Source organism: Dromiciops gliroides, chromosome 6 (genome assembly GCF_019393635.1).
Source record: "Dromiciops gliroides isolate mDroGli1 chromosome 6, mDroGli1.pri, whole genome shotgun sequence".
Taxonomy (NCBI): Eukaryota; Metazoa; Chordata; class Mammalia; order Microbiotheria; family Microbiotheriidae; genus Dromiciops; species Dromiciops gliroides.
Genome location: NC_057866.1, coordinates 248218187 through 248233227, shown reverse-complemented (window position 1 = coordinate 248233227; position 15041 = coordinate 248218187). Strand labels below are relative to the sequence as shown.

Here is a 15041-nt window from a genome sequence, read left to right as displayed (position 1 = left end):
CCTGGGCAAGTCACTTAACCCCAATTGCCCTGCAAAAAAAAAAAAAAAAAGGAAAGAAAAATACAGAAATAACTCAAACAATTCCTGCCTATTGAAAGAGACACCTGTTCTAGCAGTACGAAAGAAGGAAAAGAAAGGAGGCTTCCAGGAAAGAAAGGTTCTTGGAGAATGACATATGAAATGACTTAAGGAAGAATAAGAAATGAATGAAGAGTAAAGAAGGAAGGCCCAATCCAACACAGTAACATTTAATTCACTTTTGTTGTTACATTAGGGTAGATTTAATCAAATTGACTGGGAATCACTGAATTGGAATGGGGTTGCAGGTTGTATGATTGAATTTTTGCCCTGGAGAGTGGTGCTTCTTTCCTACAATAGGCTGAAAAGCTAATCATCAAGCTCCCCTGAAAGATCAATGAATGGAATTGAGTTTGAAATGGAGTGTGATTTAAATATAACCATACACATATCTAAATGGCAGAGGGGTGAACTCACCATATGTTCCCTTCTGAGTTGAAAAGATGAGAATGATGGAATTTAGTTCAACCTTAATTTCATTCAGTGATCTTCCAGGGGAGCGTCATGATTGATTCTCCAACATATTGTAGGGGAAAAAGGAACCAACTATACTGTAGGGTAGGGGTTTGATCACGTGATCTTTGAGGTCTAGTTTAGTGACTGTGTGGGTCAATTTGATTAAATCAATGCAAGGAAACAAGAAAGAAAGAAAGAAAGAAAGAAAGAAAGAAAGAAAGAAAGAAAGAAAGAAAGAAAGAAAGAAAGAAAGAAAGAAAGAAAGAAAGAAAGAAAGAAAGATGTAAGAAAGAAAGGTGTAAGAAGACTGGAAAGGTAGGAGGGGGTGAGGTTATGAAGGGTTTCGAACACCAGACAGAGGGTTGTGTAGTTGATCCTCTAGGACATAGGGAGCCACTGGGGTTAATTGAGTAGGGGTGGTGATGTGAATAGACCTGTGCTTTAGGAAAATCGCTTTAGTGCCTAAATGGAGGATGGACTGGAGAGGGGAGAGACTTAGGAGAGGCAGACCCACCAGCTGCTATTACAATAGTCCAAGTATGAGGTGATGAGGGCTTGCACCAGAATGGCTGCTGTGTCAGAGGAGAAAAAGAGGCTTATATGGAAGATATTGATGGTAGGTTCTACTTCATTACTTCAAAAGCTCCCATGATTTCCCTGATGTGGCTGTTCCTACCCAGGTAAAGTTCACAGCCCTGTCACACATCTGCCGTTGGTGTTCATGAGCTTCTGTGACTAAAGGAAATCAATCATCTATCAGTCTAGTTGAGCTGGGTTGCCTCCAACAATGTCATCTTCTCAGCTTGACATACCCTACCAGAGCTCATACCTCTCTGCCTCAGTTCTCTCATCTCTCCGCTTTGTCTTTCACACTTCTGCCAAGGTCATTTTCCTTAAACAGAGATGTTACCATGATATTCCTCTACTGAATGATCTCCAGTGGTTGGTTCCCTATTGCCTAGTAAGCTCCTCTTTTCAGTTCTTCAAGCCCCACGTCATCTAGCTGCACACTATCTTTCCACTCTCCCACACTCTGTAGTTCCACTATACTGGCTTTCTCTCTTGTTTCTCTCACACAGAACACTCTCTCCTATCTATGCATTGACTGTTTCACATGCCTGGAATGCATTCCCTCCTTTTTTCCTTTAACTACCATCTTGGAACATGAAACCTTCTCTGATCCCCTCTCCTCAACTGCTAGTGCCCTCCTTCTACTTTATATTTAGCTACTTTATATATATTTGTATTTATTCACTTTACATTTATGCTATGTACTAGAGGTGTCAAGCACCCACAAAACTCCTGAGGTGGAACCAGATTAAAATCAAATTGGGGGGCAGCTAGGTGGCGCAGTGGATAAAGCATCGGCCTTGGATTCAGGAGTACCTGAGTTCAAATCCAGCCTCAGACACTTGACACTTCCTAGCTGTGTGACCCTGGGCAAGTCACTTAACCCCCATTGCCCCGCAAAAAAAAAAAAAAAAATCAAATTGGGAGGGGCAGCCAGGTGGCACAGTGGATAGAACACTGGCCCTGGATTCAGGAGGACCTGAGTTCAAATCTGGCCTCAGGCACTTAACACTAGCTGTGTGACCCTGGGCAAGTCACTTAACCCCAATTGCCTCACCAAAAAAACAAAACAAAAGCAAAAACAAAACAAACCAAAAAAATCAAATTGGGAGGTATTTAACAAAATAAATAAAAATACAACATAACATGGATAATGTCAATTTGTGACTTTTTTAGTCGATATGCTAACCTCAGGGATCCATTTCTGTTTGAATTTGACACCACTGCAATATATATATATATATATATATATATATATATTTTACTTCTTACCTCCTTCAATAGAACATAATCTCCTCGTGAGGAATATATGATTATTTGTACTTTTTTCCCTCAGCTCCTAGTACCTATACTTAATAAACACCTGTTGACTGATTTATTTATTAGGTGATTTTTTTGGGGGGTGGGGCAATGGAGGGTTAAGTGACTCGCCCAGGGTCACACAGCTAGTAAGTGTCAAGTATCTGAGGCCAGATTTGAACTCAAGTCTTCCTGAATCCAGGGCCAGTGTTTTGTCCACTGTACTACCTAGCTGCCCAGTAATTGCCTTTTTGCATCCATTTGTCCATGCTCCTGTTTGCAAATGCTTCTTCAGCAGTGGTGATGAACCATTGCTACTCCAGGGACAACAACCTTGCAGGAGGCTTCCAGGGATGATTGGTTACTTTAGACTTAAAAAGTTACCTGCCTGAACACTTCTATCTTGGAATATCCACTTGCTTAAGGTCAGGAAAGAACAAATACAAGGAGATAGAGTTGCCAACAAGGCCAGGTGTGAGGGAACCAAGGCAGCTCCTCTCCCAACTCTTGGGACCAGCTTGAAATAGTCCTCACAACTTGAAAGCAAGAGTATTTCAAAGATTCCTATAGCTTTTGTTTTTATATACCTTGAGTCATTGCTTCTTCTAGATTAGTGGTCAGCTAGGGACTTTTCATCATCATTTGGTATAGACCCTGAACATGGCCAGAGTAGGCTCCCTATAAGCTTCCATGTGGTGGACTTGGTTGTAGGCAGACAATTTGCCACATTATATTTGCAAAGGTTTATTTTGAGTATTATAATACCAGATAATCAACTGTACGGTTAAAAAAAATGTTTATTGTTCCCTTTGGATAGACAATTAAAACCAACTACTGATAAATTTGACAAGTACTTATTAGCAAACAGATAACTGGCTAAGCTGGTTACCAAGGAATAAATGAATCCCTTTTATATTCATTTCTATACAATGAGAAGAAAAACATCTTGAATATAAGAGGGAATAATAAAAGCCTGAGAATTCCTTAACATGATCTGACAAAAAGTAAAATTCAGCTTTACCTTTAAACCCTCAGTACTGGGACTCTGGCTGGGATTGTGCCTTTGGGAAAATGGAAGTCGGATTCTCTATAAGGAGTACAATTATGGCAGGCAATCTTACACAGAGAGAAAATGCAAGTTCCATATTATTCAGAGGACTTAGATTAATTTCCAAGCTCATATATTATATTGGGCACAGGACATTACTGGTTATATTCTGTGTATACAAGCTAGGTGTAGGGTTCTGAAATTTGGAATAGGAACAAATTAATATACAATATTAAAATTTGCTTGCATAACTATCATTGCCAAATTTTTGAGCCGTGGTCTGACATATTTACACTTTGGCTGCTTGGAATAAGGGGAACTAACCCCTCCCCATTTCATCTTAGACCAGACCAATAAGCCTCAAGAAAGTGGTTCCCAACAAGAGACATCTGACTGTATAAAGGAGGCGGTTTTCTATTGAACAACAGAGTAGGACATAATTTATTGAAAATTGACTTGTCTCTTGAAAAGAGACTCTACCTTCACTGGCTTTCAGACCCAACCGCTCAAAATGAATGAGGAAATTCTTCAAGAAAGAAGTTGAAGAACAGGGTACTCTAGCAAGTGGCCTGGCTAAAATAGAAAGGATGGACAGAGAGGACCTAAATGTACAGATCTTTCTGAGGTTACTTCTTGACTACTTTCTCTCTTTCTGGTTGGGCAAGAAGACAGAACCAAGAAAACTCCCCTTCATCTCTTTCCTGATGGACAATGGAACACAAAGCTCCTCTTCTGGTAGACAGAAGTAGATTTTTGTGTCTCTTCTAGAAGTTGGGAAGTCCATGTTCCCTTATGATAAGATAGACCCAATAGATCCTTGATCGATCCAATCAAGCCCAGAAGAGCTAATACTTTGCCATCTTCCTTTCAGAAATATGATTCTCTGATAAGTACCATTCATAGAAATCATTAATTTGGAAGAGGTTTCAGGGGTCATATAGTCTAATTTCCTCATTTTACAGATGAGGAAACAGGCCCAGACAAGTCAAGTGACTTCTCCAAGGTCACACAGGTTGTAAGTATCAGAGGAGGGATTTGAACACAGGTCATCTGACTCTGGAGCCATTATTCCATCCTCTCTCATGTCCTGTTTTTCTATTATAAAATATTTAATTTTTACTGCACAGAAGTTAATTTTAATACACTGGATTAAACAGTAAACACATTTGACTAAAATTTTCCAATAATGGTCCTTGTGCTTGCTAGATCTCATTAAATCTCTTTTTCTTTCAAAACTACATTTTATTGGGGTTCAGCCTATCAGGAAATCTTTTAGTAACTCCTGAAAAAAAAGATCTCCAACTCAAATGACTACTACCATTTAATGAACTTCAGTGTTGTCTTATTAATATTTCTGGTAGAGAAAATTAAGCAGTCTTATTAACAAATGTTCAATTATCAGAGGTCCAATTGTTCAAGTTTTTATTACCCTAATTATGTGAGATAATTCTGTCTAATTTTCCTTCTTCGTCACTCCTTTCTCCTCCAGTGTATTACTTGTCTCCTCTCCTTTCTTTTCATAAGATCATCAAGATATAACAGAACCCACACCCAGGCCTTATTTAATTGAACTTTTATGACCCCTGATGATGATAGAGTAGTAGGAATCCTATTAGAATATAAACAAGTTATTCTTTTTTAGTCCCTAATGACTATTTATTCGTTTAAGTGTTTTATGTTTCTCTGAACTTTTGTGTTTGAACTTCAAAGCTTCTATGCCGTCCTGGTCTTTTCATTAAGAGAAATTAGAAATCCTTTATTTCATGAAAAATCCATTTTCCCCCTGTAGTATATTCAGTTTTGCTGGGTAAGTTATTTTTGCCTGTAAGTCTTGATCTTTTGCCTTCTGGAATATCACATTCCAAGCTCTCCACTCTATGGTACTGGTAGCTTACTAAATCTTGTATAATCTTAGTTCTTGAATACTTTCATTTTGGCTACTTGCTGTATCTTTTATTTGATCTATAAGCTCTAGATTTTAGCTTTAATATTCATAGGAGTTTTCATTTTCAAGTTTCTTTCAGGAGGTGACCGGTATATTCTTTTGCCTTCTGGTTCTAAGAGATATGGCCAATTTTCTTTGAAAATATCTCAAAATAGGATGTTTAGTTTCTTTCTGAATCATGGAACTCAGGTATTCCAGTGATTCTTAATTTTTTTTTCTCATCAAGCACTTCTCCAGATCAATTGTTTTTGTTCTGAAATACCCTACATTAAAGCAAGGTCCACAGTTCTGTAAACATGTACTGCTTTGAGCACATGTTCCTTACATATATGCCCTTATTACCATGCTAATGCACTGTGTGCATTTATGGTAGAGTTTACCCCTGGTTTATAGAGAAGGTTATATAATTATTCATTTTTCCTTTTGAGTATATGACTTTATTAAAAGTTAATTGAGTGGCAGCTAGGTGGCACAGTGGAGGTGGCACAGTGGATAGAGCACCAGTCCTGAATTCAGGAGGACCTGAGTTCAGATCTGGCCTCAGACACTTGACACTTACTAGCTGTGTGACCCTGGGCAAGTCACTTAACCCTCATTGCCCTGCCCTGCCCCCAAAGTTAATCGAGTAAGTGGCTTATTTGTTGGTGGGAAGGACATAGGCAGGGACTCAGGAGTAAGAGCAGCTAATGAAAAAGTTACTCCTAGTATCTGGAGAATACTATCAGCCACCCTTCTGGGGATCAAACTTGTTAATGATGGTACAAGTTAAGAGAGTGAGTTCACTACAATAGGATTATATAATCAAAGAATAAGAATTAGAAGGTTCCTTAGAAGTCATCTAGTCTACCTTCCTCCTTTCACAAATATGACATAAGGCCCAGAGACATTAACTGACTTACCCAAGGTCATATATGTACTAAGTAGCAAAACTGAAATATGCAATCAGGTGCTGTGTCTCCATATTCAGGGATTTCTGTTTGTTTGTTTTCTACTGAACCCTGTTGCCCCCGATACTCATCAGTTCATTCCTCCTTATTCCTGTTGCCACCACTTTGTGGTGAGCTTTGACAAGCTTTCTGTGCCTCATTTTGAGACAGTCTGGGTCAGATGATTTTGAAGATTCCTTCCATCTCTACATAGTGCGATCCTACTGCAGAACAATGGGCTTGGTTCCTATTAGTTCCAGTGCTAAAATACGCTTAATGGCTTAATATTTACCAAGTATCTAATGGTTATCAGTATAAAATTACCACACTGTATTGCAGAATAAATATCAGTCCCTATACATTCAGAATATATACACTCATCTGCTCTCTAATTATACAATTGCAAGGATGAAAGTAGCTTCTATCAAGACCAGGCTAATGGCCAACATCAATTGGACCAGAAAGGTGTCTCAAATGACAACCTCAGATGTCACAAAGTGATCATGGCATATCACAACGTGATTGTCCTGTCACAAAGTAACAAAGCAATGGGCTACAAGTTCCTCAAGAACAATTTGCAATAAGGCATTGGGCTGAGTTGAGTGCCCTCTCACAGAATTCTGAGCTGAATTCTGAATGGATGACACAACTGAATGATGAAACTGGCCTCCTAACAAGCTTAAATGGCAAAGGTTTGACTGTATTTCACATATAAAATGGAAATGACGACAACAACAAAGAAAGAAAGAAACAAATGAAGCTGAGCACAGGAAAGCAAGGGGAGACATTTGCAGCAAATTCTTCTATTACCACTAAAATACCTCCTTAACATCATTTACATAGAAAAAGTAAAATGAGAAAATTCAGTCATGTCTTCTATTTCCCTATTTCATTCTCATTTATGGTTTACACCTTCTTAGGGCCTAGTTCTAAAGGAAAAAAGTTAAATTTTGTGGCTTAGTTGGTCACTGTGCTAAGCCTGGTGATACAAAGTAAGGCAGAAATATCCCTTGCCTTCAAGGAACCCATATTTTAATTTGGAACAAAGAATGTAAACAACTAGGTAGGAACACGGGAGATAGAAGGTCATCTTGTCAGGAGCTGGGAAGGGCCTGAGGAAGCTGGGATTGGAGCTAAAGGAAGGCTCCGGTATAATATCAGGCAATGTTGTCACTCTTTACTCAAGGGATAAGGACCTGGAAAACATGATTTTCACTAGCTTGATCTATTCAATACTTGTCATGTAGGCTTCTGAAAAAATTATTCTATACTTGATTATTAGGGTTTATTCAGCTGTTGGGTATTTATTTACTTTCTAAGTTACTCTCCAAAGTAGAGGCCTCTTCTCGGCCACACACGCGGGCATGGTGGAGTGGACGCCTACTCTGTATGTGACAGTGGGCAGGTAACATCATCTCTCTCCATTTCCTCCAATGCAAAATGAGATTTAAAGAGATGTCCTCTGCGATCTCTTCCAGCTATAAATCTATGATGTTAGACACAACTTGGAATGTGCATCTCTGTGAATATGCAAATATATAAAACTTGTATATATATATTCTGTAATGCTTAAAAAGATGATGATTCTAATGGTATGGATACACCCTCAAACCACTGCGGACTATGGTATTGCACTCCCTAAGTCAGCTTGCCTCTATGCCTGAGCGGGAAGTCTTCACGAGTTGCTATACTTCCTCCTGCCTGCATCCGTCAACTGATGACTAGTCTTCTGGTGATCAGATATTCATGCATTCATGTACCACAGCACAGGGTTTTCTTAGGGGAAGGGGAAGGAAGACAAACCTGTGATTTTATTGATAAAGGGAACTTGAAATGAGAAAATTCCCTCTACCAATGCAATATGCACCTGCTTTGCCTCTGTCACTTTGCCTGAGCCTGCTGGGTAAGGAGGGAAGTGGCTGTCAGGGAAGATGGGGAGCTTCCTAACATCCTAGTCTTCCTGGGTTAATCATTCCATTGAACTCTCTCCCAGCATTTTCTGTGATTCCCCCTCTACCTGGTCTGAGCCAGCCCCAGCCCCTGTCTGAAGCTCTGAGAGGACTTTATCCAGAGTTCAAATCCCTAAGGATAATGATAATCAGCCCAAACAAACTGCAGCTCACAAATTCCTAATCCACCATATACTCCCCTTCCTAGTGATTCTGAACCCTTGGTTGTCATTGCTCAAATACTATTCCCCAACCTCCATTAACCACTTTCTTATTACCATCCCCCTAATGCAAGCCTCCCCTAATCCTAAATACTTGAGTAACTCACCACTTCCACAATACCCTTTGGAATGCCTGTTCAATAATCTTGCTTTCATCTTGAGCCTTTTTCCTTTTTTTTCATTTTCTTACACTCACTGAAACTTTGCTCCCTCCTGATGTCACAACTTCCCTGGCAAGAACTGGTTGCACTTTTACCCATACCCTTTGATTTACTGGTTGAGATGGGGAGAGGGTGGTGGTTTGGAATACCCTTGAGTGCCTTTGTCTCCTTACCCTGTCACTGATCTTGACTGTACCAAACTCCAGTCTTGGACTACTTCCACCACTCACTGCCTTCACTCTTACTCCTACTGCTGAACAAAGCTGAAGAAAATCTTGAAACCCTGTTGGCTAGATCCACTACAAATTTATGTTTCATAGCCCAGTTGGGTTCTCACTGTAGTAGGGCAAGCCTTTTATACTTCTTTAATCCCATTCAACACAGTGACTTTTCCAAACCATTTTATCCTTCTTCAAATCTCACAGTTTCCCCCCTTCTACCTTCTTAACTGAGAACCTTGTCTAATTTTCACTGAAAAAAAGTGAGGCCATTCACTGAAAGCTCCCTTTCCCCCCTCGTTATCTCATATCACTCAGATGCCTTTCACTACTCTCTTTCTTCACTCCTATGTCAAATGAAGAGGCAGCTTAGATAAGCAAAGGCAAACCCATCTCCATGTACAAGTCATCACATTCTATCCAATATCTTCCAGCAGATTGCATCCTGTATCATCCCTATTCTTTCAGTGATCTTCATTCTCTTATTATCTCCTTACTGCCTCCCTACTGCCTAAAAACATTCCTATATCTTCTCTATCCTTAACAAACCCTTACACGAGCCATCTATCTATGCTAGCCATTGTCATATATATGACACATATACATAGACACACACACATATATCCTGTATTTTGTGACTAAACTCCTTGAGAAAATCACCTACAAATTGTTACCTCTTCTTTTTTTTCTTACTCTTTTCTTAACTGCAGTCTGGCTTCCTACCTTATCATTCAACTGAAACTCTTCTCTAAAGTTGCTAAAGGTCTTTTTTCCCCCTTAAATCTAATGCTCTTTTCTTAATCCTCATCATCCTTGGCCTTTTTGCACCCTTTGACAATAATGTTACCTTCTTTTCCTTGATATTCTTTTCCAGGTAGGTTTTTATTTTTATTTTATTTTATTTTATTTTGTGAGGTAATGAGGGTTAAGTGACTTGCCCAGGGTCACACAGCTAGGAAGTGTTAAGTGTCTGAAACCAAATTTGAACTCAGGTCCTCCTGAATCCAGGGCTGGTGCTTTATTCACTATGCCACCCAGCTGTCCCCCAGATAGGTTTTTATGACATTATTCTTCCTGGTTCTCCTCCTATCTCTCTGAGTTCTTTGTCTTGGTCTCCATAGCTTCATTTTCATCCAGCTCATGGCCACTTACAGCGGGTACCCATCAAGGCTCTGTCTTGATCCATCTCCTCTTCTCCCTCTATACTATTTGTGTGTGTGCGTGCGTGTGTGTGTGTGTGTGTGTGTGTGTGTGTGTGTGAGGCAATTGGGGTTAAGTGACTTGCCCAGGGTCACACAACTAGTAATTGTTAAGTGTCTGAAGCCGGATTTGAACCAGGGCCATTGCTCTATCCACTGCGCCATCTAGCTGCCCCCCTCTATACTATTTTACTTGGTGATCTCATTGGCTTCTATGGATTCAATCATCATCTCTATGCTAATGATTCTCATATCTATCCATACAGCCCTAACCTCTCCCTTAACCTCTAATCTTTTATCTGCAACTGTCTGTTGGACATCTCAAACTGGATGTGCCATAGATATATTAAGCTCAACATGAACATGTCCAAAATTGGATTAAATTATCTTTTCCCCAAACCTCCTGTCTTCCAAACTTGCTTTTTATTCTCAAGGGTACCACCATCCTTCCACCACCCAGATTCACAACCTAAGTGTCATCCTTAATTCCTCATTTTCTCTCACTCTCCATATTCAATCTGTTGCCAAGCCGATTAATTTTTATCTTCACAACCTCTCATATATTACACTTTCCTTCTGCAAGATTGCCAGCATGCTGATCTAGGCCCACATCACTTCGTGTTTGGACTATTGCAATAGCCTTCTGGCTGGTATCCCTGATTCAAGTATCTCTTCATTCCAGTCTATCCTCCAGTCAGATGTCAAAAGGATCTTTCTAAGGTATTGTCCATCTCCAGAGAAAGAGCCTGTGGAGTCTGAATGTAGATTGAATTTTTTGGGGGGTGGGGCAATGAGGGTTAAGTGACTTGCCCAGGGTCACACAGCTAGTAAGTGTCAAGTGTCTGAGGCTGGATTTGAACTCAGGTCCTGAATCCAGGGCTGGTGCTTTATCCACTGCGCCACCTAGTTGCCCCCTTGTTTCCTTACATTTTTTTTTTTTTAGTGAGGCAATTGGGGTTAAGTGACTTGCCCAGGGTCACACAGCTAATATGTGTTAAGTGTCTCAGGCCATATTTGAACTCAGGTCCTCCTGAATCCAGGGCCAGTGCTTTATCCACTGCACCACCTAGCTGCCCCCTTGTTTCCTTACATCTTAATACCCTCATGTATGTTACGATCCAGTGACATCAGCCTTCTAGCTTAGCTGTTCCAAGTCACTCCCTTATCTCCTCACTCTGTATTTTCACAGGCTGTCCCCCTATTCTTGGAATTCTCTCCCTTTTGATCTCTAACTTGGTTTCTCTGGCTTCCTTCAATCCCATTGAAAATTCCACCTTTTGCAGTAAGCCTTTCCTGTTCTCTCCGCCCCCACAATAGTTTCTTCCTCCTGAGATCAACTCCGATTTATCTTGTTTGTCCATAGTTGTTTGCATGCTGCCTCTCTCTTTAGAGAGAACAGAGATTGTTTGTCTTTCTTTGTATCCCAGAGTTTAGTACTGTGTCTGGTTCTTTATAAATGCTAATTGGCTTGACTTGTGTGAAAGCTATCTTACTCAATTCAGGTTAATACATATACCGATCAAAGTCTTTTAAGACTTGAGACTCTTAAAGTTTCGTTGACTTGTTATTGACTTGACTACAACTTATATAGCATTATAGAGTTGCCTGTGACAAAAAGGGTTAAGGGATTTGCCCAGTCACACAGCTAGTGTCTGTCATAGGTAGGAATGAAATCCAGGTTTTGACTCTGAGGCCAGTTCAACACACCCTGCTAATAGTAGAATGGAATAGAATAGAATGAGTTGAATAGAGAAGAGCAGAGTTATTGCGAAATTTTCAAGGTAAAATTGCCTGCCACTTCTGTATTTTTTATCCTCTATCCTTTTCAAATTTTTGCTGGAAAATTTTCAAGTTCCTTGTGTAAGAATTGATTGCAATTTGGGGACCCCCATCTTTGGCTAAAATGAGAAAGCCTCGGGTACGCCCCGCATGGCTCCCTCCCCCAAGCGGGGGCATGCAAGGAAACCCCGTGCCCCAGCTGGCCTTGGGTGCTGCCCATAGGGGTGCCAACGAATTAGCTTGGGGTGTGTGGGTGGTTGGCCCAGGTTTCCCGTGAGAGAAGGGTTTTTTATTGGGGGGGGTAGAGGAAAGAGGAGGAGGAGACAAGGGGAGAGAGGGAGAGAGGGAGAGGGAGAAGGAGAGGAAGAGGGAGAGAGAGAGAGAGAGAGAGAGAGAGAGAGAGAGAGAGAGAGAGAGAGAGCGAGAGGGAGAGAGAGAGAGAAGAGAGAAGAGTTCATGGCAGCAGGTAAGAGAGTTAAACGCAGACTCACAGGGGGATAGAGACGTATTTCCTGCTTTTCTTTGTCCTTATTTCTAAATTTGTTCTCATCAATAAACCCAGGGTTTGTTTGGTTTTTTTTTTGAAAAGAGGCTTTTCTTATCACTCTGGGAGAAACAGTTGGGGAGGGGGCAGTGTGGAAGAGAGGAGGCTCAGGACCTAGAGGTTCCCCGTTGTTTTCTGAGTCCCAAGATTTCAGCTAGCCTCCCAATGAACTCTTCCCATATTAAATTTGGTCCTTACAGATTGGTGGCCTGTATGGGGCTTAACAAACCTGGGAGATCTTTTAAAAAAAAACCCTTACACTTGTCAGAAAACAACAGAGGCTGATGGTTACATCTTAATGTACCCCAAGATTCAGAATATATCATAAAATAGATGAGTAAATACATTAAAAGAACCCTTAAGCTCCTCTACCCTTCAAACAAATAAAAAAAATACCTTAAATAAAAAGGTGACATGGGCCTTTCTTCTTCTTGAGAACTAGAAGAAAAATACATTTGACATTAGTATATAGTTCAGTTATTTGCTTAAACAAGTTAATTTGTAATAAACATCTGCTTTTGTAAAACTAAAATTTAAGTATAGTGTGAGTGGAAGAGTATTCATTATGGGACATTAACACTAACCTTATCAAAGATTAAACTAAATTAAATATTTTTTCCAATTAAAATGATCACTCAGTTAAAGCAAGTTACCTCTTCCAGAGAAATTGAGGCAGGACTTGAAGGCTTTCCCTTCAACAAGGATCATATTGTTAAAGGGAAACATTTAACTACCTTATTCCAGTAAAAGAAATAACCACAGTGTTTTAATTTTCTTAGAACATTTACAGTGCATGCATTGTCTGAATTAGTCAAATAAAATTAATTATAGGTCATTATCATGAAGGTGAAACTGTTTAATAGCCAATAAACAATCAGTGTATATATGGAGTACTATGGGTACAATTCTTCTAGCAACAGCAAAGCACCATGGAAGAATGCAGTACCTAGGCTCTTTGGCTTTTTTTAAAGTTTCTCTGATAAGTTTCAGTCTACATTGGTGAAATTTAAAGGTTCCATTAAGGCATAATTAAAATAAGCATTAAATTAAGATAAAATCATAATAAAATATAGTTTTAGCAATATTTATGCTAAATTATTTAAGTTAAAATCTTTTGCATTAAAATCTAGACGTCATTAAAACAAAATTATTTTGCCTCCTTCATTTAGAAGAAATTGTTATTCTTTAATATCTGACTTTAATTACTCCTTGTCCTGAAACATTACAGGACTTAATATTTGATACTACTTTTATAATACACCTATCAATTTGTATTTTTACAAAGTTTTTCATCTTATTTATGATTAAACTGTAAATTCCTTAGTGAAAAAGACATTATTGTACTCTTCATTGTGCATATAGTGCATAGAGCATCTTGCAGGTACGCAATACATAGCTGATCCTAGAATAATGGATTATCAAGCTATGATTAAAAAAAATTATTATTGACTAATATCTGGTTGGAATCAAACAGTTTTCTCAAAGCTTTTTCTTAAAGAAAAACTAGCTGTATCTATCTTTACCGTGTCACCTCTGTAAACTTCTTACAACCATGTTTGTGTATATATATACACACATGTATGTGTGTACATATACACGTATTATGTTTGTACATATATACACATGAGTATGTGTGTACATACACATATACACACATTTGTGTATGTGTACTTTTTTTTTTGGAGGGGCAATGAGGGTTAAGTGACTTGCCCAGGGTCACACAGCTAGTAAGTGTCAAGTGCTAGAGGCAGAATTTGAACTCAGGTCCTCCTGAATCCAGGGCCCGTGCTTTATCCACTCTGCCATCTAGCTGCCCCCATGAGTACTTTTAAACAATAATAAACATTTTTATTTAAAGTTTTGAATTCCAAAATTTATCCCTCCTTCCCTTTACAATTTTGTATAACATGACCACATCAGTCATTTCATATAAGAAAACTTGAATAAAAGGGAAAAAAATTTAAAAAGTAAAAAATAGTATGTTTCAGTCTGTGTTCAATCAATATCAGTTCTTTCTTTGGAGGTGGATAGTATACTTCATCATTAGTCCTTTGGGATTATCTTGGACCATTGTATTTCTGAGAACAGTTAAGTCATTCACAGTTCTTCATCAAACAATTTTGCTGTCTCTGTACACAACATTCTCCTGGTTCTGCTCACTTTACTATACATCAGTTCATATAAGTCTTTCCAGACCTTTCTGAAATCATCCTTCTTGTCATTTCTTATAGCACAATAACATTCCATCACCATCATATAGCACAGCTTTTTAGCCATTCCCCAATTGATGGGCATTCCTTTGATTTCCAATTCTTAGAAAAGTGTAGGGTGACTTGACAATTCAGTTGTCTGGGAGCATAAGTCTATTTCTGAGAAAAGCAGTTGCTGAGTTATAGCTTCCTTGATAGTTCTTTATCTGGGATATAATTCCGCCTCAAAATTCTAAGGGAAGCAGTGATTGAGGTAAGTTTGACTCAGTCTCATTGTAAAACAGGAATTGTTCATTTGTATATGACAAGCTCAGGACATTAGAGGGAATGGAGAACAGTTTGCTCCAGTGGTTTGCATATGAACAATCAATGAATTTTTAGGTTAACAGCCTGGGAAATCTAGACACCAGAACAGTTTCTAGGACAAATTTAATTTAC

The 15041-nt window shown here is 39.1% G+C and overlaps 1 protein-coding gene across 1 annotated transcript in view; it reads right to left on the bottom strand.

Moving 5' to 3' along the window:
• The window catches only part of FAM13A (family with sequence similarity 13 member A), a 121504-nt gene that overhangs the window by 98723 nt on the left and 7740 nt on the right, over positions 1-15041 (bottom strand). The window contains exon 2 of the mRNA XM_043970634.1: positions 12790-12831. Coding sequence (XP_043826569.1) covers positions 12790-12831 — 42 coding nt within the window. The remainder of the gene's footprint in view (positions 1-12789; positions 12832-15041) is intronic.